Source organism: Rhinolophus ferrumequinum, chromosome 9 (assembly GCF_004115265.2).
Source record: "Rhinolophus ferrumequinum isolate MPI-CBG mRhiFer1 chromosome 9, mRhiFer1_v1.p, whole genome shotgun sequence".
In the NCBI taxonomy this organism is placed as follows: Eukaryota; Metazoa; Chordata; class Mammalia; order Chiroptera; family Rhinolophidae; genus Rhinolophus; species Rhinolophus ferrumequinum.
Window position 1 is genome coordinate 10360173 of NC_046292.1, and position 24010 is coordinate 10384182.

Here is a 24010-nt window from a genome sequence, read left to right on the forward strand (position 1 = left end):
ATGATCAGAACACTACTGCTTTCTGCACTGGTGGCTGGAGGTAAACGCTGCCTTCCGGAGGCACTGTCCTGCTCCCGCTGCACTCAGTGCTCTGGTTATAAGAAAGCTGAAGTTCTGAAGAAGTAGTCAAAGGGTGGGATTCTGGAACGTCTTGGGATCCTTCCAGAAAAGAAATTTCCTCTTTGGGGTTTGGGTGTGTGGCAAGTGTAGTTACATGGTTTTGGTCACTGCTTCCTGCACTCACAACCCTTTCTCTTTTCACAGCTCTCAGCTGTGGGCTCCCCACATACCTGCCTCACCTGCCCAGAGTGGTTGGAGGTGAAGATGTGAGGCCCAACAGCTGGCCCTGGCAGGTGAGTCACCCACCCTCCATTTCTTCCCTCCCTGCCCCCACCACCTCCCATCACCCCTGTGCCCTCCATCATGGGATCTATTGCACTGGCAAAGATGGGAAAATTCACCAATAAAATACATTTCTGTGGCCTTGGTCAACCTTGGACATGCCTTCTCCAGCTGCAGTAAGGAGCAGCCCCACCCTACCGCCCATACACCTGTGTGTCCGTGTGTGTATGGACATAAGTGTGCACATATGCCTGTGCAGGGTGGTCATAGAAGCTTCTTGGAGAAGGTGACCTTGACTACACCCCTGTAGGAAGTGAAGGAGGAAACTAAGCTAATATCTGGGAGGAGACTATTCCAGGTGGGAGGAACAGCACGTGCAAAGGTCCTGTGGCAGAAGTGAGCTTGGTGTGCTTGCAGAACCTCCTGGAGGTTCATGTGGCTGGATCGGAGGGGAGTGGGAGCCGATGAGGTCAGGGCGGTCATGCAAAGCCTTGTCGGCCATCATACGGTTTAAGATTTTACACTTTGTAAAAATGGGGAGCCACTGGAGTGTCTGAGCACAGAAGAGACGTTATCAGACTTACATTTAAAAAGGATCATTCTGACCGTGGTGTGGAGAAGATATGGGGTGAGGGATGGGTCAGGGTGAGAGCAGGGAGAACAAGTAGAAAACTGCAATAATAATCCAGGTGAGAGATGATGGTGGTTAGGACTAACCGTTGAGCTGGCAAGAGATGTAGCATCCTCTCCACATATTCTGCAAGTAGAGCTGGTGGGGTTTGCTGGTGGATTTGAATGAGGGATCTGAGAGAAAGAGGCGTCAAGGATAACGCCAAGGGTTTCGGGCTGAGTAGCTGGTGAAGCGGGGTTGCCATTTACCGAGAGGAAGAAGCCTGAGAAAAGAGCAGGTTCAGGAAGGTGGGGAGGGGTCAAGATTTTGGTTTTAGACCTTAAACTGGAGGGCTATGTCCTAAGGAAATAGCTCCCAAGAAGGGGAAAATCCCAGCAAATCACGTTACAGAAAGATGTTCGAAACAGAGTTATTTTTCAATAGTGTCTTTATTTAAATGGGTGATATTTTGTTTATCATGGATGTGTTTGTGTTAATTTTTATTTTTTTTAATATTGCATTAAAATGTTATTTATCCTGATGATCGAGTTTCTTGGTGCCCCCTTAAATTTTGCACCTGCGACAAGTGCCTTGCTCACCTTACCCTAGCCCTGCTCTCAGGGACACTGAAAAAACAGAGAGGCCCAGCTCCTGCAGCTACCAGAGTAGCCACCCTTCTTCCAGGTTTCCCTGCAGTACCTCTCCAAAGACCAATGGCGCCACACCTGCGGAGGGTCCCTGGTGGCCCAGAACTGGGTCCTAACAGCTGCCCACTGTATCAGGTAACTTCTGTTTCCTAGTCACCGAGCCCGTTCATCCCACCAGCTAGCTGAGAGTTGGAGACCAAATGGCCCAAACCACCCTGTGTAAAGGAGCCTTGCAAATAACCGCTTGTCTGGCCGAGAAACAAGCTTCTGTCTGTTGGGCACTTGATGGATCAATATATGACATAGAAGGATTGCCCTGTGCAAGGCACTGAGGGGGAATAGAGAGGCGAGGGAGGCCCATTTCCTGCCCTCTTGGCGTACTACATGCAGCCTTCAGATGTGGAGTTGCATTTTCTTAAACAACTTGATGACTTCTCCAAGCCTCGATACCATCACCTGCAAAAAGGCAGATAATATAGTGTAGGTTAAATGAAATGATGCATTAAAGGGCCTGGCACTTAGTAAGTGCTCAATAAAGTGAACTGTTACCATTATAAAGGCCCATGGGGAAAGAAAAGTTCCTGCAACATTCATTGTTCACCTGTCTTTTTCCCTTCTACATAAGACCTCTGCTTATCTCACCCCAGCTGGCGCTCACTGGAGTTTCTCTTGGGTCTTTGTGACTCTCATTGCAGGGAGAGGTCCCTTCTCACCACCTAATTTATAAGCTTTATGAGGTGGTGGGGAAAATAATAGAGGTCTGGGAGCAGGAGTCCTGGCTTCTAGTTCTGGAGTCTCACTAACTAGCTGTATGACTGTGGACCAGTTACACCTCTCCGAGCCTCAGTTTCCCCATCTAAAAATGAGAGGTGGGGGATTAAACTAGAAAATGCCCTTGAGGGCAAATGACATCTCATTTCCCCCATAATGACATAGAGTTTACATTATTCTAACTTTTATTTTATATTATAGTTTATAGTTAGTGTAGTGTAATTATAATTGTTATATAGTTATAATGTTATATTTGTAACTAACCAATCGCCGGGGAAGAAAAATTCCCAAGTGCCAGCTAGTGGCTTACTTGGGCCCATCCCAGCATCATCCAAAGCCAGGCCTCTGGAGACCGTGCACTGAGGTGTCCCTGCCCATTGCAGGGGTGGGGGCAGAGAGAGGACAGGACAGCCAGGAGCTGACCCTCCCCACTCGACCCCCTTTCTCCCAGCTCCTCCAGGACCTACCGGGTGATGCTCGGCCGACACAGTCTCTCCACCGAGGAGTCCGGCTCGCTGGCGGTCGCGGTCTCCAAGCTCGTGGTCCATGAAGACTGGAACCCCAACAAGCTTTCCAAAGGGTACCTTCTGTCTGGGTGCATTTGGGGGTTGGGTCGGCAGGGGCATACACTCGGGGGTGTCCCACACAGAGCAGTCGGTGCCACCCTACCCCCTCCTTTGCTCCTTTTGTAAGAAGAGGGAAAGGAGCTCTGACCTTTAGAAGTGGAGCCAGCCCCAAAGAGCTCTGACTTTTAGGGTGTAAGCTGGTGGAAGGGAGAGGCAAAGACTGGCCGAGCCACCTGTGTGTCCTGTCAGGTAAGCCTGTAGATCCCCTGTCCACCTCAGGCACTCGCTGGCAGTACATCTACACTGCACCCAGCCCTGGGGACACAGGAATGGGTCTGCTGGCCCCATGACTGTCAGTGGAGCAGGACACTTGCCTCCTGCCTTCCTCCACCCTGTGCCCCCTCCCAACAAGGCCTTTTACATTTCAAAGATTCCCTGATACCGTGCAGGGACAGCCTGGGAGGTATGTGTTCAGGAAGATGACAGGGGTTTCAGAGCTCTGCAAAGCCCACGAGTAACGATCCCCTGTCCCTTACCAGGAAGTGACAACAGCTGCATCCCACTTTTCCTCCCAGATGATCAGATACCATCCTATGCCCACCCCAAAGCCTTTACTGACCTCCCCTGCAATGTACTATATGCCATGCTGGGCACTGGACTCTGGGTGCTGGACACACAGAGATGCACAGGCCACCGTGCCAGCTCTCAGGGAGCTCCTGGGCATAAGTGTGGCAGTGAGGCAGTGTGAGGTAGTGATTAGGTAAGAGCTGAGCTTCTGGAGCCTGGTGGCTTAGCTGTGAATCGTGACTGTGTGACCCTGCACAAGTTCCTCAGCCTCTCTGTGCTGTGCCTCAGTTTCCTCTTCATTAGAATGAAGATAATGATAACAGTGCCTATCTATCGGGTCGTAGTGAGGATTAAATGAGATAATGTATGTAAAGCCCTTAGAAAAGAGCCTGGGAAGGGGCTGGTCCTGTCTCCCTAGGGGGGATGATGGGAGGAAGTGATGAAAGGGAAGGTCCTTTGCACAATCAGCCACTCCTGCTCCATCCTACTCTCAAGGGGCAGGCCCAGTCAAGGCACAGAGCTCGCTGCATTAGAGATTAGCTCATGTCTGGTTCCCCTTCTACATGGAATTTTGCAAGGGCTGAGCTGGGCCCGACCCACCCCTGGATCGCCAGCCCCTAACCCAGGGAGAGGGTACAAAGTAGGCTGGAGTATATGTGTTGGACCATCAGGTTTCTTCTGTGATTGCTAACCCTGAGAGCCAGGTGGTGATAAACAAAATTCCGAGCCATAGCTTCACTCACACCCTCGTTCCATAAATATCTGTTGAGCACCTACTATGCACCAGGCACCTGGTTCTAGGCACCTGGGCAACAGCAATGAGTGAGACACACAGGGTCCCCAGCCCCGTGCGGTTTATGGTAACCCCTAAACCTGAGCAGCAGCTCCTTGCGGTTTGGGGGAGCTCCCCTTTCTAATCCCACAAGCACAGGCAGTCCAGTGACCAATGGTGTCTGTGCCCAGCCACACGTGCCAGCCCCAAAGACAGGCAGGAATGTCAGGATCTCAACCCTCCAGAAATTGCAATGCAGGACGCCTTCCCGGTGAGATCTCTGCCAACCCCTGGAGGTGGTTTTCACAGTCATACAAACTTCCCTTGTACTAAATGTTTTCCACCTATTGTCTTATGTATTCCTCACAAAAGTCCTAGGAGAGAGGGAGGTGCTCTTATTATCCCCATTGCACAGATGAGGAAACCATGACCTAGAGAAATTAAGGAATTTGCCCGAAGTTAACAGATCTAGAAAGGAGCATTAAATGAGATGAGAGGCACTTGGCAGAGAGCTGACCCTAGCGGTCCTTCAGTACTTTTATCATCATCGTCATCCTCTCCTTATGGAGATTCAAAGTTATCTTCCCTTCTCCCTGCTTCCCCATCACCTTTTCAGGGCCCAGAGGTGTCCGTCATCCTCTGTCTCCCAATCCGAAAGAGTAGGTCTGCAGTTCCCAAAGGGCCTCTAGAAGGAAGCACCCCAGTTATTGCTTCCAATTTGCATGATTTATGCACATGCACAGCCTCTTCTGCAGCCCAAGATATCACTCCTGAATTGGCTGCCAGAGAGCTCACTCTGCCAAATCTTCCAGAAGATTCCTCATCACAGCCCCATGGAGCACGCCCTGTGGCCGGAACACTCAGTGTTTCTTCAACCAATCAGCCTGCTATGGTCCAACACTGATGATGGCTCACGAAGGATGCAGGGTGTCCATGTGTCACGAGTCGGTCTCTGCCCTCAAAGGGCTTGTCAGCTGGATGACACACACCACCACCACCACCACCACCACCACCACCACCACCACCAGAAAGCCATAAAAAGACACAGGAATGCCTTGGGAGATGGGGAGGACATGGGTGAGCAGAAAGTGCAGAAGGGGCTTTACAAGGGGCTTTTCAAGTCAGGAGAACTGCTAGGACAGGTCACAGAATGGGCTAGTGGTCCTGGGGCAGTGAGCAGAGCAGTCCAGCAGGAATGGAGGACAAGTGAAGAGGATTATGGGAGCAATAATTAAGAATATGTGTTAGAACTGAGAAGGCCATCAGCCCTAAGGACCTTCTGGTTATCTTTTTTTTTTTAAATGCTAGCCAGTTCTATTATTATTATTATTATTATTTTAATTGGGAAACAGTATGTTTTTCCAGGGCCCATCAGTTCCAAGTCATTGTCCTTCAATCTAGTTGTGGAGGGCGCAGCTCAGCTCCAAGTCCAGTCGCCGTTTTCAATCTTTAGTTGCAGGGGGCGCAGCCCACCATCCCATGTAGGAATTGAACCGGCAATGTTGTTGTTCAGAGCTCACGCTCTTACCAACTGAGCCATCCAGCCGCCCCTTCTGGTTATCTATTGCTGTGTAACAAATGACCCCAAAACTTAATGGTTTAAAACAGCAATAATCACTTCTAATTCTCTTTCATGGCCTCACTGGGCTCAGCGGGGCGGTTCTCACTCAGATGTCTCATGAAGTTGCAGATGGACAGTGGTGGCTGGGCTGCATCATATACAAAGCTTCCTCCCTCACCTATGGGGAGTCGATGCTGGCTGTCAGCTGGGACTGTTGTACAGACCATGTACACATGGCCTTTCTGTGTGGCCTCGGCTTCTTCGCAGCACGGAGGCTGAGTTCCAAGAACCGAAGTCCCAGGAGGGGACCAGGCAGAAGCTGCATCTCTTCTCATGACCTAGTTACAGAAGTCACATGGTGTCACTTCCTCCACATCACAGGTCCCCGGGGCCCCCTTCCCAATCCTGGAAGGAAGCCAGACTCCACCTCTTGATGGACAGAGTGTCAAAATCACATCGTAACAAGTGCCTATGGGATAGGAGATCTCATTGCAATCATCACGGAAAATACAGTCTGCCAATCAATAATGGTTTCCTAGACAAGAACATGAGCTAAGGGATGAATCTGGAGGCAGACTCAAGATGGAAGGGAGAGTGAAGAGTATAAAGGCAAAAGGCCTTTCTATCTGAGCATCTCTTGCCATTTTCTAACAACACAGGAAGTATATATGGCTAGGACAGCCATCACCAAGCAATCGTGGATTTATTTCCTTGCTGACCCTGAACAGAACCTCAGAATCCTTCTCAACACAGCCCACCTGGCAGCCTGGTTAACCCATCAGAGCAGACATTGCAAGACAAAACATACTTGCCCTCCCTGTTCTAAATAGTCCCCTGAAAGGACTCGGGGGGATTTAGGGCTCCAAGCTCCACCAGAGACAAAATGCAACCCTGGGGTTTAACCACCACTGCTCCCCAATCCCTTGTAGCCCTGGCAGGAGGAAGATTCACAATCAGAATGACCAATGAGGGGGTTAATGGTTCCAGCTAGGACTAGATGAGACATGAAATTCAGGCAGGAATGGTCAACCCTGTCTTTACGCTCTGCCTCTTTGCCAACCCAGGAACGACATTGCCATGCTCAAACTGGCCAAACCCGTCTCCCTGAGTGATAAGATCCAGCTGGGCTGCCTCCCTCGTGCTGGTAGCATCCTACCCAACAACTACGCCTGCTACGTCACCGGCTGGGGAAGACTGCAGAGTAAGTGAGCACTGGGAACTCCAAGGCTTGGGAGGGAGGCGTTAAAACCCCTGTCCACTCAGGGGATCTCGCCACACTTATCATGCCAGGGTATCTGGGGAAAAATGGTGGCTGTCTTGAAGAGGCAGAATAGTGTAGACTGATGAGAGATCAGACTGCCTGGGTTTGAATCCCAGCTCCAACACATACCACCTCTGTAACCTTGGGCACATTACTTAGCCTCTCCATGCCAGTTTCCTCATCTGTAAAATGGGAATAATAACAGCACATGCGTCACAGGGTTGGCAAGTGGATTGAAGGAGATAATTCATGGGAAGCACTTAGACCGGTACCTGACACATAGTTGGTGCTGTGTATTGGTTGTCACTGTCACTAAAATGGAATGAGAGACTACATGACATTAGGCAAAGAAGTTCATCTTTATGGACCAAGGCCGGAGTCCAGAACAGCATTTCACTCTGTGACCTCAGGCTTTGGGGGTTCCACAAATGTCAGACCCCCCAACTTAACTCTCCCATGTGCCACCTGATCTTGCTGCTTAGAACCTGGCTGCATGTGAGTCTCCTTTTGACACAAACTCCAAAGTTCAAAAATCCGATGATGCTAAGCCATCAAGAAGGAATAGAGGCGCTGTCCTTCCCTGGTAATATCCCCAGAGGTCTGGAAGACTCTAGGAAGACTCATGCCAGCGAGTTTTCTTTTGAGAATGACATACACCTTTAAGTATAAGTGATATATTTTTTCCAGAGGGACATCAACACACATACACTCACGTAAATTAGTGTTGCCTTCTTGACTGGCTTATCTGCAAAAGCAAGGACACATAAAAACTCAGCAGAAATGAGGAGGAGGAAGCACCTCATGCTTATCGAGCTACGAGCACCAGCTCTTGTTCATTTACCCAGAAGACACCGAGGCACAGTGCATTTCATTGGAGGCAGTGAGAGCCAAGGAAAGGTCCAAATGCTTGGATGTTAGTCCCAGCTCTTCTGGTTAGCTAGGTAACCTTGGGCAAGCAACTTTGGAGCCTCTGTTTCCTCATCTGTGAAATTGAAATAGCAATTGGCAAGATTAAAAGAGATGACAAAAGAGATATAAAAATGCTTTATACATTGTAAAATATTATACAAGTATTAATTACTTATTAATCAGAGCAGTCTTGGGCAAGCTGCTTAACTTCTCTCAGGTTCAATATCCCATCTGTCATATAGGAATAAATATTTACTGTGAGGTTTAACAGGTTTTTGAAAAGCCTAAGAAAGCGCAGTGAAGAATTGTAATATTACAAATCCTTGCCATTAGTAGCAGTGATAGTAATGGAGATTATGATGACAGTGTCATTAGGGGCCATTAGGAAAGCTCTCCCTTCACCACATTAGAATATTTTTCTCAACCTGGGGCCCCAAATGCCAGAAGGTTCACTGTTATATTTAAGGTAAGTGATAGAAAACCATGAAGCTAGCTGGTCTCAACCCAGGGCAAAGACACAGCCAAGCTTCAGGAACAGGATAGAATCAGGGGCTGGAGGACTGTAAGAAACTTTAGAAACCCTCTCTCAGAATTTCCTTCTTGGTGGATCTACTTCATTCTTCTCTCCCTAGAAGGAAATGGCAGCCATTGCCAACAGCTAACAGGTTTACATTCCCTCTGGCTGGGATTTCTTAGTCTCAATCCCAAATTCCCAGGGAAGGAGCTCATTGGCTTAGGTTGAGTCAGATATTAAGCCCTGAACCAATCATCAGTGGCCTGCCCGAACACTAACCAATCAACTGTGAGGACACAGTATACACAAACGTGGTTACTCCCATTGCAACCATGGATGGATAGGAAGTAAGAGTGACCAGAAAAAAAAAGGGGGCTGGCGAGAAAACCCAGTAGGTGTCCACTACTTCCTTTATTCTCAGGCGTTCCTTTGTCCCTTTAACACCTTTTCTCTCATGCAGCCAATGGGGCTCTTCCTGACATCCTGCAGCAAGGTCAGCTGCTAGTTGTGGACTATGCCACATGTTCCAGTCCTGACTGGTGGGGCAGCTCCGTGAAGACTAATATGATCTGTGCTGGGGGTGATGGCGTGCTCTCCAGCTGCAATGTGAGTGCTGAGTGTCGTCCCTCCACAATGAAATGGGGCAGGGGATGGGGAGAGGCTCTCGGGGTCCTAGAATCCATCCTCCCGCGTGCTGGCAGAACTAGGAAACAGCTCCAGACATTTGAGACCCTGACCTTTGTCCTTGTAGTCTCCAGAAAATATGCTTTGAGATATTCCTCGTAGTATTCTCCACACCCCCAGTGCTGGGAAGTCCGTCCTTGGATTTCATTGCGGTCTGTCATTACCTTCATCTCTCTTATTCTTTCCTCTGTGCAGGAAGAGAGCCAAGGGGATGTGTTCTCTGGGTTAGGGCCTTTCTAAGGTGACATGGAGTTCATCTGTTGAATTAATCCCATTAATGGCTCTGTGTCCCCTTATGGTAGCTGCCACAGAGCCTTTCTGGAGACAGTGTCTTAACCAAAAGGAATTGCTATGTGGTGGACTTTGCAGTAGAGTGAGGACAAAGCAAGAAGGAGCCTCACAAGTTCCTAAGATCACACTGTGCCCCTACAACTCTCTGGCCTAGTGCAGACCGGCCTCCAAGAAAGTCCCTTATCACGGGTGGTAATGGCCAGTGGTGGTTGAGCGCATGGCATTCCAGCTGTGGGACACAGTCTCAGCTCCTTCACTGTCCGCCTGTACAACCTCAGGCAAGTCACAACCTCTGAGAGCTTCGATTTTCCCTCTTTAGTGAAGTGGGGATCCTAACAATACTTACCCCATAGGCTTTTATGAGGATTAAATGAGGTAAGGCATGGAAAGTGCTCGGCTCAGTTCCAGGCACACAAAAAGAATAAATGTTAGCTCTTGTTGGTATTGTGGTGCCATCTTGAGCTGTGACCACTAGGGCTGGTCCGAGAACAAGGCAACTTGCAGCGGAACGATAAAAATGCACGGCAAACATGTGAAACATGGGGCTCTATGGGCAGCCCCTTCCCCTCCCATCGCCCACCCAAGCTCCCAGATCCCTCCTGACAGATCTCTGGCCTTCCCCAGGGAGACTCAGGAGGACCACTGAACTGCCAAGCGGATAACGGCCAGTGGGAAGTACATGGTGTGGTCAGTTTCGGGTCCTCCCTTGGCTGCAACTACTACCATAAGCCCTCGGTCTTCACACGGGTCTCCAACTACATCGACTGGATCAATTCGGTAAGACCTGCACAAGCCCTGGGCTCCACGGGCCCTGCTCTGCTGACCTGACCCCACGAGGGCAATGCCCACTGGGTCTGAGAACCCCCCCTCCTTCCCCTTGAGAGCCAGGCAGGAGCCCCTCAAGGAGGCTACAGACCTGGGAAACCCCTGCTGGGCACCCCCATGTGTCCCCACAATTTCTGTGTAGACAAAGTGGGGTGAAAAGACACACAGAGGGTGGACTTGTCCAAAGAGGTTGGAAACAAAGGACACTCTTTGGGCGTTAAGGAGTTTCTTAGGGCGTTAAGGAGTTTCTTAGGGTTCATGGGATGTACTATTTTTGCTTATCTGTATAGGCCCAGACCCCGTCAATGCTATAAACGTATTTACCTGCAAACCCCCAAACCTGATAGGTAAAGACCCCCACAAGCCTTAATTATTGGAAACGATTGCCCCAAACGGTCCCCCAACTATTCTGTAGGTGACAACTATCTTGATTTGCCCTGAACTAGGTTTCTTAGGTTTCTGTTCACATTTTAGACTGGGACAGGCCAGGCAGTGGGGCTGAGTTGGTCCTCCTCTTTTTGTGAATGTGTCCCCAGAAAGCTGTCTCCTGGGAACTCAAAACCAATACCTCATAAGCTTCCACACCAGCTCACTAACAATTTTAACAAGGAACACATATTTATAATAAAGACCATAAAAATAACTGTAAAAAAAACAACAACAAAAACTGGCACCAATCTTGGGAGAAGCCATGGTTACAATCAGCAGCAGGTGTAAGCAGTCACCAAGAGAGGGTCATCACAAGAAAGGCAGGCCTGGGGGTGTCTGGGGGGGGGACGCAGAGGGAAGTGGAGCAGGGACGAGGAGTCAGTGTGTCTGGTGATGAATGGTGGGAGGGAAGAAGACACTCTGCCAATAAGGGGCACTTTTTTTACTCATCTCTTGGCATCACCACCTCAGTTTGCTCTTCTGTAAAATGGGATTTGAACTAGACCAGGTTCCCTCCACATTTTTAGGAGCCAGAGCTCCCAAAGAAGGGGAAGCTGGCATCCAATTTCATTTAATTTTCGGAGAACTGTTCGATTGACTCAAACTGACATTCCATTACAAAATCAAATATGAAACCACAGCCACGAGCACGTGGTCACAGGAGGAAAACTATGCTGTCAAATGGGCATCGTCAAAATAAGCAGGTGGCTGCCTCCAAGCTTCCCATCAATATTTGCCGGCTCCTTGTTCCTTTGTCTGTCTGCTGGCATTTCTTTGCCGACAAGTAGCCACAGACACCCAAGATTCCAGAAAAGTTTGTTGGAGAAAAATGTAATATCTAGAAGAGAGTGGCTATTCATGTGAAGGGTTTGTTTTTTGTTTTGTTTTTGGTAAATTGGGAGAACGCCACGATTCCGTTTTGACAGAGGAAAATGTGAGTCTGGCTTTTGAAGTGTCGCCAGCACTTCAAAGGAGTCTGGCCCAAGACTGACTGGACGTAAGGGTACTTAGGGGCCTTTCCCCAGACAATTCCTAGGATCTTTTTCCAGCCTCAGCTGCCGCGTGAGTCATGGTGCAGCTGGTCCTGGCAACACCGTGAAGGCCCAAACAGGGGCAGGGGCGATTGTCCCTATGTTTTGTCCTAGCATCAGCTGTTTCCAGCCAAAGACACAAGCGCAACAGAGTAGGCCACAGCCAAAAGCATGGCCAGATGTCAAGGGGATCCCCGAGAAGAGCAAGCTTCACGAGGCAGCTAGGCAGGGGCCGTGCGTTCTGGGGACAGTACCAGGGCAGGCACATATGCCTGGTGATGGGTTCCAGGAGTGGCAGAGCCAAGCAACCAGCTGTCCTCTGGTGGAGGCTGCCCCGGCAGCTGCAATGGGCTAGTGAAACCCCACCGTGGTCTCAGCCCAGGGGCGTGCCAGGAGTCCCACACAGGAGCTTGGGAACACCTGCCCAGACAAACCCAGAGAGGTGACGAGTCAAGGTCAGGAAGTTGCCAACTAAAGACTCGAGCAAGAAGGTGACAGGGGGAGACAGGAGGCCAAAGACATTTATCCTTTCAACAAATGTTCACTGAATGACAGTAACACATGGATCTTCACTCATCATTTTTTAATTTTTATATTAGAAGAAAATACTCTGTAAAAACATGAATATAGGAGTGTATCAAGTGAAAACGCATAAGGCCCCCCTGGTTGTACATCTCCAATTCCACCACCCCAGAGCTAGTCACCATTATCAGTAACATTTTCTGGAGACTATGACACATATATACACACTGCCTTCTAGCCAATAGAATTTTATGCTTCATTGTTCTGCAACTTAGTTTTTTCACTTAACACCACTTCACATTTTACACGTGAGCACATATATTTATGGCATTCTTTTGAACAGCCAAAGAACATTCCATAGTATGAATACAATGAATGAAACTTTCATGTGGTTCCTATTTTCCACGCTCACGCCACCGCCATCAACATCCTGGGACATACATTCTTGCGCGTTGGTTGAGTATGTGTGCTACAGAGATCCAGCAGCATCTCTGGACCATGGAGCTGGCGTATTAAAATGTGTAAGAGAACACTGCTAACCAGCCTCTGCAAACAGGATACAGTCCCGCCCACAGTGCATAATAGCGCCATATAAACAGCAATGTTTGTTAACAATTTCAGGGATGTCAAACTCTTGGAGAAACAAATGAAATCTAAGTCTGCCCATTCACACATGCAGTGTATAATTTGCAGTTGCCCTAGCAGGTCCGTGAAAAGCTGTGATAACATCTTTTACTCCTGAACACCATCAGAGCTGCACAGAGTGGCTGTTTCATTGCAGGCCACCTCTGATTGACACAAGCAGCAAGGAGTCTGGAAGGAGAAAGGGGGGGACGCTGCCAAGCAGAGGTCTCCACTCTGCTAGGTTAACCTGGTTCTTTTCTTGTTATGTGTCCTGCAGGTGATGGCAAATAACTAACCCCCAGAAGTCCCCAGGACTGTTTCAGACTTGGAAAGGTCACAGAAGGAAAATAAAGTGACAACTACATGAATCACATCTGGGTGACAGTCTTATTAGTGAACTATCCTCACATCCAGGGCTCTAAAAGCAAGAAAGGCCGGGGTCAGGACAGCCTCAAAGACCTCAGGGTCGGGGCCATCTCTGGGGAAGCCCAGCATGTCACTGTCACATAGCACAGTCACCCTGCAGTGCGGGGCCTTCAGCCAGGAAGGCACCTGGAGGCACACGCTGGACTGAGAATACCCAGGTCTGGCCAGGTCTCTCCCCCAGCTAACTGTGTTCCCCTGGACAAGCAACGTGACCTCCCTGAGCACGTGGTTCCCACTCCAATTACCTTCCTGGGAAGTGAGAGTCAAATGAAATGAGACCAGGAAATGTTTAGAAAAAAGCAAAAGTGTCCTTTATAAGGAAGAACAAAGACTTGAAGCGAAATGGGGATGGGAGGAGAATAGGCAAACGAGAGTTCATATTCACCTCAGATGTTTTTAAAGAACACTGCAATACAGGAAAAATAAGACTTCATTTAAGATGCACAGATTCCAACTGTTCAGGCTCCAGTAGCCCCAAACTTGCTGATCTTAGAGAGATGCTGGTTGGTGTGTAGCTAAAAACGTTCCCATAGTTCGGTGGTTCTCAAGTGGGGCCCACCCAGGGACATTTGGCAATGTCTGAAGACATTTTTAGCTGTCAGTATTCAGGGAGCGGGGCTACTGGCATGTGGGTAGAGGCCAGGGCTGCTTCTAGACCTCCTACAGTGCACAGGACAGTCCCACACAAAAGATTATCTGGCCCCAAGTGTCAGTGGTGCCAAGGTTAAAAAGCTCTGCTCTAGAGAAAACGCAAAGATCACAGGCCACGGTCATCAGCCAGAGAACCAGCCACTGGTGAAAAGCCATGTGTTGTCCATGGCATTCTTCAGCTCCTCTTCCTCCATCACTGGTCATTTGTCCCCAGTTTGGAAGCTGCTAAGAGCCTGTCTGCTGCCAGTGGGGAAAGAGCAGACCCTCAGCGGGCTACAAAATCCTTCAGTGTGTGACAGCCGTAGTTGAAGGAAAGCCCAGGTCTCAGCGCCGGGCCTGAAGCGCGAAGGTTTTGGGGTGAAACGTAAGGCAGGATGAGGGGCCCTGGGTTCATTAAGTTTTAAAGAAAAGTTTTTTCCGGAGGAAATTAAAACAACCAGGAATCTGTTTGTAAATCCCTTTCTCCGAAACAGCATTAGCGACCTGTGAAAACATAACCACCAGGAGGTCTGTGAGTTTTATTGATCGAAGTAAGAATCCCTTTGATTTCTATTAGGTTGGTACAAAAGTAATTGCAGTTTTTGCAACTTGTAAACCGCAATTACTTTTGCACCAACCTAATAGAATCGAAGAGGGGCTGGGGGGAATGTCCCCTGAATAAGTATTTTAAATGGCTCTACCTGCAGCTCCTTGGGTTGGGGCGGGGGGGTTAAAAGACAAACATGGCAACCATAAGTTTAGAAAACTCAATTCAAAAATTCACAAAATTTGAATCAGATGGAAAGGTCTGCTCGGAGAAAAGTTGAGAGAAGCGATGGGACGGGGAGCTGAGTGCACCGCTTGGCCCCGACGAAGCCCTGCCCCCACCCCGCAGGGCCCCAGGCGGACACTGAGGGTCACCTGCCAGGGCCATGGTACATGGTGGCCTTGCACTTGGCTTTTCTCCTCCGCTCCACTCAGCAAAGCAGAGCCAGAGCCTACTCAGGAGAAAGGAGTGGTCCCAGCCCTTACAGCCCCTTGTCATGGCACAAAGTGCCTGGGCAGAGCAGGAGGGGCCACGTGTGCTCCGGGACCTCACTAAGTGAGGCTGCAGCCCTATCGGGCCGTCCACCTCTGTTCTCTGTCTGCGGCCTCCCAAGGAGGGGACATACTAAGGAGGATTCACGATTCCTGAGGGTCCAGAGTCGATCACCAGGGTGAAGGGGGCAGGGACAGCGCCACTACGTGCCTTCAGGGGTGCCATGCTCTGTCCACTGAGCCATCCAACCCTGGTCAGTGGAGGGAGCGGGAGGTGGCAGCCTGGGGATCCCAGAGCAGCAGTGAAAGGCAGCCCTTGGATTAAGGGGCAAATGTCACCGCAGGCAGTAACATCTTACGGACTCGTAGCAAGCCATTATGCAGAAGCAGACGGGGTTTCACCATCTTTTACCTGTGGTCTACCTGCTCCCCCCACCACCCCGTCCTGTGGAGGACATACTGCCCCTCCCAGCAGCCTCCCCTCCTTGGAGGAAGGCACCACTCACCCTGAGCAGGAGGCTCTGCAGGTCTTCAGAGTGAGCCCACTGCTCAAAAACTTTATCCAGGGTCTCGATGTACCAGGAGCCGCTGTTGGGATCCCTCCAGGAGACAAAACCTTGGGAAAGAGAAAGGCTGAAGTTTGTGGGAGAGCCGCCCCCTCCCACGCATGCAGGCAGGGGCCACCTCCGGCCTCTGGCCCATTTACACCTCCAGCAGAACAGCCCACATCTCTGTGCTCCGTCCCACTCATGATCTTATTTCATCCTCACCACCACCTTGTGACGTTGCTTATGATTCCCGTTTTCCCAACTAGGAAACCAAGGCTTGGAGAAGTCAAGTGACTCCCCTGAGGGACAAGAAAGGAAGGACACTAATAGCCGTCACACCTGCTATGTGCCAGGCACTGCACTCTGTGATCTGCCAGCCATCTTGTTAATCCCCATGACAACCCGAGGTATGATTACTATTCCCATTTTAAAGATGAGAAAACTGAGGCAAGACTAGTCTGAGGGCGAGGCACACAAACCCAAGGGTGTGTGCCTCCTTAAATTGTGCATCCTAGACGCCTTGCCTGCCTTGCCCTGGGATGAGGCTTAGAGAGGTGAAGCAACTTGCTCAGGGTCACACAGGTGGCAAGAGGCAGAACCAAGACTCATATCCAGGTCTTTTCTTTTACAACACCGTTGCTTTTAGGGCAGCTGGGGGGCCCCACCGGCTGATGCACTCACCTGGGAAGGTGGAGTAGGACACAAAGATGTCACTGGGTGTGGGCAAACTAGACATGGCATCTGGCTGGTCACAGTTGCCTGGGTTGTCCTGGAATGGAGCAGCGTCTGGCTCGGGATTACTGCCAGGGGCCCTGTCCTCAGAGGAGGTGGAGGCCACCGCAAACCCAGGGTCTTTCTGCTCTGTAGGAAGCAGAAACGGACACAACTTGTCACTGAAACACACAGACCGGAGCTCCTGCTCCATGCAGCCTGTCCCCAACCCAAGCCTGCCTGATTCCCTCTGGAGCCAGGGTGCTGTGCTGGGCAAACACATAGGAAACCAAAATAGAAGCTTTACTTTTTTCTACAACAAAAGTTTTATACAGCCATTAAGTAAAATGGGGGGGGGGGGCGCGGGAGAGGAATGTAGAAATTTAAAAAACAGCTATAAAAGTTTACAAGATATATACCCAAAAGAATTGACAACAGGTGTCCACAAATGTTCACAGCAGCGTTATTCACAATAGGCAAAAGGTGGAAACAACCCAAGTGTCCATCAACAGATGAATGGATAAACAAAATGTGGTATAGACATCCAATGGAATATTCCTCAGGCTTAAAATGGAATAAAGTAACTGATACGTAATACGTGTGGATGAACCTTGAAAGCATGCTAAATGAAAGAAGCCAAAAACAAAAGACCTCATAATATGATTCCATTTACATGAACTATCCAGAATAGGCAAATCCATAGAGAAGAAAGCAAGTTGTTGCCTGGGGCTGGCAGGAGGCAGGAATGGAGAGTAACTAACTCCTAATGGTATGGAGTTTCTTTTTGGGGTGATGAAAATATTCTGGAATAAAACAGTGTGATGGTTGCACAAGGTAAATGTACTTAATGTCGCTAAACTGTACACTGTAAAATGGCAAATTTTATGTCATTAAAAAACAAGTCACATTATTCAGCCTTAAAAAGGAAGGAAATTCTGATACATGTTACAACAGAGATGAGCCTTGAGGACATTTTGCTAAGTGAAATAAGCCAGACACAGGAACACAAACACTGCATGATTCTACTTCTCTGAGGAGCCTCGAGTGGTCCAATTCATAGAGACAGAAAATGGAATGGTGGTTACTAGGGGCTGGGGTGGGGGTGGGTAGCTAGTGTTTCATGGGAACAGAGTCTCAGTGTTGCAAAATGAAAAGTGTGCTGGAGATGGATGGTAGTGATGGTGGCACAACAAGGTGAATGTACTTAACGCCACTGAGCTACACACTTAAAAATGGTTAAGATGGCAAATTTTATGTGCATGGTATGTCCCACAACGTTTTTAAATTTTTCAAAAATTACCAAAAGAGAAAAAAGAACGAAAAAAGAGAAACAAGAAAGAAAAAAAATTACCAAAAGAAGGTCACCGAATAGCGTATAAAATATGACCCATGTGGCATATAGATCATAAATAAAAAGATAGGAAAGAGAGAGGAGAAAAAACAAATCTGGACGAAAACACACCAATTGTTGCCAGTCACTACCTTTGAGGTACAAGCCTTGGAGTAGGGATGACAGAGGACTGTTACTTTTTTACCTTTTTATACCTCTGAAGTCTTTGATCTTTCTGTATGTTCTTTTAATGAGTATGAACCACTTTTCATCTCATCAGTTTACACGGGACACTTTGTAATCGGCTGTTTTAAACATTGATGGCCTCCTCACACCACACATTACATCTCAACATAAATGATTCAAAAACTAAACATAGCCCAGCCATGTTGGCAGCACCCAAAGACAATCAGGGCGAACAGTCTCGGCTCTCTTTGCAGTCGTTGGTCGATTTTTTACCTGGTTATTCACAGGTTCAACTAATCGTGCTTTATTCCCCAGTCCCAACATCACGAGGATTTTCCTCGGGTTATTATAAAGCCTTCTTTAAAATCATGGTTTATGACACAGATGAAGACACATACATATATGGGGTATATATGTATGTGTCTGGGGTACAGAGCACCAACACAGGCACTGAGGAAGACGTAAAGTAAGAAGACAGGGTCCTCTGTCTAGAGAGCTAAATGCCCAAACTGAAAACACATGCATTGAGACTTGGATAGACATTTTTTTTAAAACTATATAAAACTCATCTTTTTGGGGGCGTTGGGAGGTGGGGATAGGAATATAGCTGCGGAAGTTTCCACTATTATTACACAGTGCCCCCTTTAAGACAACCGAGGGGAGAAAAATCGCCATTCTTGGCTTCTGTCTTACAAATACCACATAAGGTGGATCTTCTGTGTGATTCTGCCTTATCCTATCTTACTTCAGTTGCTGGAAAAGCACACGCCAAACTTGCATGCCACCTCTGCAAGCAGGCAGGATCTCGCAGGACGCATTTCTAGATTCCAAACTTATTCTTCCTCGCAGCTCCTCTATTTTGTTCTGTATCACTTGTATTTCTGAAGCTATTGCAAATCCTCTTACGGGAATTAAAGAAAGCATCACGTCATAGGTAACAGTATCCATGGAGATGCTTACAGCTTCTGACCCAGTAATATCTTAAGGAAATAATTCAGGTGGAGCCAAAGCGCTCTGTATAAAGACATTTGTGGTCATGTGAGCCAAAAATTGGATTATCACCTAAATGGCTTACATTAGGGAAGTGGTTTAGTAAGTGATTACTTATTACTGAAATGGAAGAGTATAAAGCCATTTGAACTAGTGATGACGAACGAAGACTGTGGAGATGTGGGGAAAGGCTTAAGGGATAATGTTAGAGGAGTGAAGCAGACTAAGCCCGTGAGCCAAGAGCCAAAGGTAAAAGACAAAAATGAGATGGCTGTGTTGGCCTCGCAGGTGTCTGCATGACTTTAAGTTGTCATATTTTCTGTCTTTTCAGTTGTAAAATCCGAACTCCCCCAAAGCAGTGGAAGGCCTGGAAAACAGAGGGGTCAGGGCAGGATGGGAGCCACACACAGCTCAACCGCAGAGCCATGGGGGTGGAGATGCTGCAGGAGGTGTCCCAAGGTGAGTTCCTCGGAGTAGAGCTCCCTGCAGGGTACAACGGGCCACTCCGCAAAGAAGGCAGCTAACAAGAGCTTTGGTAAAAACAAGCAGAGGGCAGAGTGGCCCGGAGTGTTCCTTCTGGAGCAGGGGACTGGGGACCCAGATTCCGATGTGAAAAAGGAGAACAGTCCAGTGGGAGAAAAGGCACCCGGCAGACAGGACTGTGGGCAGGAAAGCAGGCATCTGTGGTGGGAAACAGCCAGGAGGGAGGGAGGTTCACCCAGGGAAGCTGGGGTCCCATCTTCAGGACACAGCGACAGTTCTGGCAACCCCATAGCAATAACCCCAACACCTACTGACCTCTCACTCCAGACAGCTGAAGCTCAGAAACTTGGTCATTTGTAGTCTCACCGCTAATGTGCAGGGACCAGGATTCTGCCTTATATCTTTCTGCCTCTCAACCCCCCTGCTGTACTACATGGAGGCCCCCCAAGCCTGCAAAAGGGGCTTCGTAAATCTGTGAAAGCTGGACTATTCTACAGCTGACTTGTGTCACTGCTTCTGGTTGTTTTCTTGGTCAAGATTCTGGAATGTGCCCCACGTATCTGGGGATGACTTGTAGTGGAACAGGGGAAGGGACCTGAGATGTGAGCTTGGGACGATGGCTGGGGCAGCCTGGAGAGCTGGGTACCGCAGGGGGGAGGGGGCTCTCCAGTGGAGGATGACCTAAGTACCGCCTAAGGAGACAGGGATGGACAGAGGGACTGCCTGTGAAAAATGGAGCAGAGACAATGGGATGCGAGAGGGGAATATGGCGACGAGAGAAAGAGTGGGTCAGACAGGATGCTAGCTGTGTCTTCATTCATGGGTCAGCCTCATCCTACAAATCTGACGCAAATGCCTAGCTACATTTATACATTTATCTACATGGCTTTCTTCTTAAAGCGCATCAATAATTCAAAACCCTCTGTGAGGCAGGACTAACTTCCCATAAAAATAAATATACAGAGGGGAGAGGAGCTGTTTGCTCAGCACAGAAATTCCACCACCACCGTCTCGTACTGTTCTTCCTTCTGCCTTCCCAGCATGATCGCTAAAATTCTGAAGAGGGGTGGCCCAAAATGAACAGCTTGGCCCAACAGAGGCCGCCCAGCTTTGGCCAAGACCATCACCACGCCATGTCACCTTGTATCACGCTACTTGTTCAATGACATTCCACTCCTAAGTTACTGACTTAGAGGTACGTGTTTCTGCCCTGGTGCCCGCACTACCTCTTAATGAAGGGGTGGATGGCCATGTTAGAGGATTTTAAAATGGTTTTGAACTGTAACAACAGTGAACTTTAAAATCGCAACATACGAGACACCAAAATCCAGGGCAGACGTTCTGCGGCAGGTAAACCACAGGACACCCCGCCAGACACAGACAGACACAGGGACATTTGGGTATTTCTGTCCTCAGCTGACGTGCCACCCTCCATGAGGCAACAGCGTTAAACACAAGATCACACAGCCAGCGGGGGGCTAAGCAGGGACCGGATGGAACTCCAAAAGCAGCTATTAGGTTGGTGCAAAAGTAATTGCAGTTTAAAAGGTTAAAAAAAAAAAAAAAATTGCAAAAACCGCAATTACTTTTGCACCAACCTAATACATTCCAACTTTGGAATCTTGCTGTTTCCACTGAGTCATTTTGGTTTGTTTTTAAATGAAGGGAGTCTATGTTATTTCAAATTTTGCTCACAGCTATTTTTCTATGGTTTTGTTTCAAATTTAAATAATTAGAATCAACATAAGATGCAACCATACCATGAGCTTTGTGCCAGGCCGGGGACCCAGCTGTAGGGCAGACAGGCCTAGCCCTGACCTTGGGGATGAGGCCATCTTAGCACAAGGACAAAGTACTGTGACAGGGAAGAACAGGCGCTGCAGGAGCACAAGGGCTGGTTAATCCTGACTGTGCAAGGAAGTGGGTGTTGAGGGAAGACTTCCTGAGGAGGTGACAATAAGTTGTCACCAGAAGGATGGATGAGGAAGAGTTGGCCAGGAGACAAGGCAGAGGAATGGCACATGGAAAGGCTGAGGAGCAAGCCAGAGCCTGTGACATCCTGGGAAAGCTGAGTGGTGCTGGGGCGAGCACAGCATGCCAGATTGGGGGAAGCGCAGTGGCCGGGACCAGATCACCCAGGGGCCCACAGGCCCCACCAGTGAGTCCAAAACCACCACCAAGATCCTCTGTGCTGCTGAGAATGGATATGGCATGGGCACTAGGCCGGAAGACCAGCTAACTTGAACTTTCCCAGAAAGCTGGCCCCCCTTTCTCTGGGGTAGTGGAACGGGGGTCTAGTTGATGGAAGTCAGAGGGATGATGATAAAGAAAATGGAAGAGTTTTTTTCTTTCTCTTCCACGTTGTTTATTTTTGTCAAGTCTCTGGAGTTGAAGTTGCCAAAGTTACAGGAGTCCCTGCTTCTACTGCATTGTGAGATAAAGACTCTCACCCCCCAAGGCGAGACAAAGCAGAGGCTGCTCTAGCCAGATGCAGGTGCTGCCATCCGGACAACTGTGACCCCTGGCAGACCCCTTGGACATGGTGAGGGGCTGGATGGAGAAGGAGGCCGCTCCTTCCCCCCTAGATTCACCTGCAGAGGGGCTGAGGGCCTGCTTACCTCCACCACAGGCCTGGATGAAAAAGAGCTTGGGCTTCCCTCCCAAGCTGGGGCAGCTCGTTCCGTTGAAGATGTTCACAATTCTCTCGACGGGCACAGGACACCCATCTGTGCCATAAATAGCCCCTGGGAACTGGCGGTGGCTGGCCTAGAAGACCAAGAATCCTGGTCACAAAACCAAGAAGTTGGGTAGGAATCCCTGTCCTGAGGCTTTGTGGGGGGCCATGCATTACAGAGCAGGTTCATTCTGGATGGGCCCTGGGCAGCTTCTATTCCGAGAGTCTCAAAGTCACACAAGCCTACAGGGACCAAGACAGCCTAATGAGAGTGCCGGCCAGCTTCTTCTGGATCCGTGGCTCTCCAAGTGTGGTCTCTGGGCCATCAGCATCTGCATCACGTGTGATTTGTAAGACATGCAAATTCCTGGGCCCCACCCAAACCTCCTAAATCAATCACCCTGAGAGTAGAGACCAGCAATCGGGTCCTTCAGGTACCTCTGGTGCTGCTAAACATTGAGAAGCCCCGCTCTAGATCGAGTCCTCTCCAACGTTACGTGTATGGCTCTGCATGAAGAGGTCTGGGGGAGGGCCCGAGAGCCTGCCCTCTCACAACGTGCTGGGTGATGCCCACGCTGCCGGTCCAGGGGCCACACTGGGAAGGACCTAAGGGGCAGGCCCTGCCCAGCTGCAGGCCGCACAACATGCTCTGTGAAGATGCCGGCCTGCTAAGGCCAGGCCTTTGTGGTTTTTCACGAGAAGCTAGAAATCCTGATTTTTCTGTGAAAGCTGGCTGCCATTTTTGAAAATGCTACATGTAACCCAGAGGGGGACTACAGGACCCCAGCTTGTAACCTCTGATCTGTCCAACTCTCAACTTACAAGATGAGGAAACTCAGGACGAGGAAGGGGAAGGAAGTTGGCCACAATGTCCCAGCACACTCGTGGCCGAGCCCAGAGTGTCCTGACTCCCAGCCAGTGGCAAAGGGCCCAGAACAACACCCAGCAGGACCGAGGCAGGAGCTGGGAGCTCTTCGGTCTGAACAAAATCCGGGGGAGGGGCTTTGTGAGTAGCTCGTCTCCTCCCTGCCTCTCCCAGAAGGCTTCTCCCAGGGACACCCCACTCAGGAGGAGCATCCAACTCCGCCGAGAGCCAGGTGGCTCCCAAGAAAACAACAGGAGGTAGACACGACCCCACGGCTCTACCCACAAAGCCACGGGTAACTTGGACACAGGAAGGAATGGGGCTCCCGCACAGCCTCTCGCTGCAGCCTTTCTGGGGCACCTGCCCAAGGAACTGAGACCTCCTACCTCACAACCATGAGAGAGGATGACCACTACACAGCAGTCCAGAGCGCCATGGTCTCGCCGGGCCAGCTCCAGCAAAGCCTGGACCATTTGCTACAAGAGAAGGTTACAGGTGAGCTGGAACTTTGACGGATCCAGGTTCCCCTCCTGGGCCCACCTGAAGGCGTAGGAGCACCTTCCCTCCTCCCAGGGCCAATACTGAAGGTATGGCAGTCATAACGGTCTCAAGTCACCATTCTTGGGGAAAGGTACTAAGCTTGGGCACTATTCATTTAATCCTCACGACAACCCTGGGATGTGAGGACTATTCTTATTGCCTAGACAAGGAAACTAAGGCTCAGGGGTCACACGGCAGGGAGCAGAAGAGCCAGTCCTCCACCCAGGTCTGTCTGAGTCTAAAGCTTAAACTGGTAACCACTGAACCACACTGCCTCTGATGGTCCTACAGACCTATGGGCTCGTCTTAGGGAGTCACTTGCTTTTGGGGTCCTTCATAGGACAGTGTTCCACCACTCTGGCCCCCACCCCACATCTCCACAGACAGCACTCACACCTTGCTAGTCAGGTTGCACTTCACCTCCACCATGAAATGTAGCAAGCGGAAACGTTGCGTCAGCTTCTCACAGTCGACATTGGAGCCCGAGCGGGTGCTGAGCCCCAAGCTGAAGTTCACGTTGTTGATAATGAGGCAGTAGCCACAGGGGTCTGCGTTCAGGACGTATGCCTGCCCAAGCACAGGAACCAACATAAACCAGGGCCTCCCTGCACTCCTCAGGAGGGAAGGTGAACCACTGGTTTTCACTTGTGGGGTTGACAGTCT

The 24010-nt window shown here is 49.5% G+C and overlaps 2 protein-coding genes across 3 annotated transcripts in view; one reads left to right on the plus strand and one right to left on the minus strand.

Moving 5' to 3' along the window:
• On the plus strand, positions 1-13221 carry LOC117027312 (chymotrypsin-like elastase family member 2A). The gene is made up of 8 exons (XM_033114923.1): positions 1-40; positions 265-353; positions 1637-1734; positions 2822-2950; positions 6901-7037; positions 8981-9126; positions 10120-10272; positions 13204-13221. Exons 1-8 carry the CDS (start codon positions 1-3, stop codon positions 13219-13221), a joined length of 810 nt encoding a protein of 269 aa, XP_032970814.1.
• Positions 12363-24010, minus strand: part of CASP9 (caspase 9) — an 18337-nt gene continuing 6689 nt past the window's right edge. Inside the window, exons 4-9 of one of the 2 annotated variants that reach the window (XM_033114922.1) lie at positions 23744-23914; positions 23194-23283; positions 21887-22034; positions 16250-16429; positions 15527-15636; positions 12363-14486 (exon numbers count right to left, since the gene is read on the minus strand). In XM_033114922.1, the coding sequence (XP_032970813.1) occupies positions 14397-14486; positions 15527-15636; positions 16250-16429; positions 21887-22034; positions 23194-23283; positions 23744-23914 (789 nt within the window). In that variant the 3' untranslated portion in view covers positions 12363-14396. The remainder of the gene's footprint in view (positions 14487-15526; positions 15637-16249; positions 16430-21886; positions 22035-23193; positions 23284-23743; positions 23915-24010) is intronic. The other variant, XM_033114920.1, reaches the window with a different exon arrangement.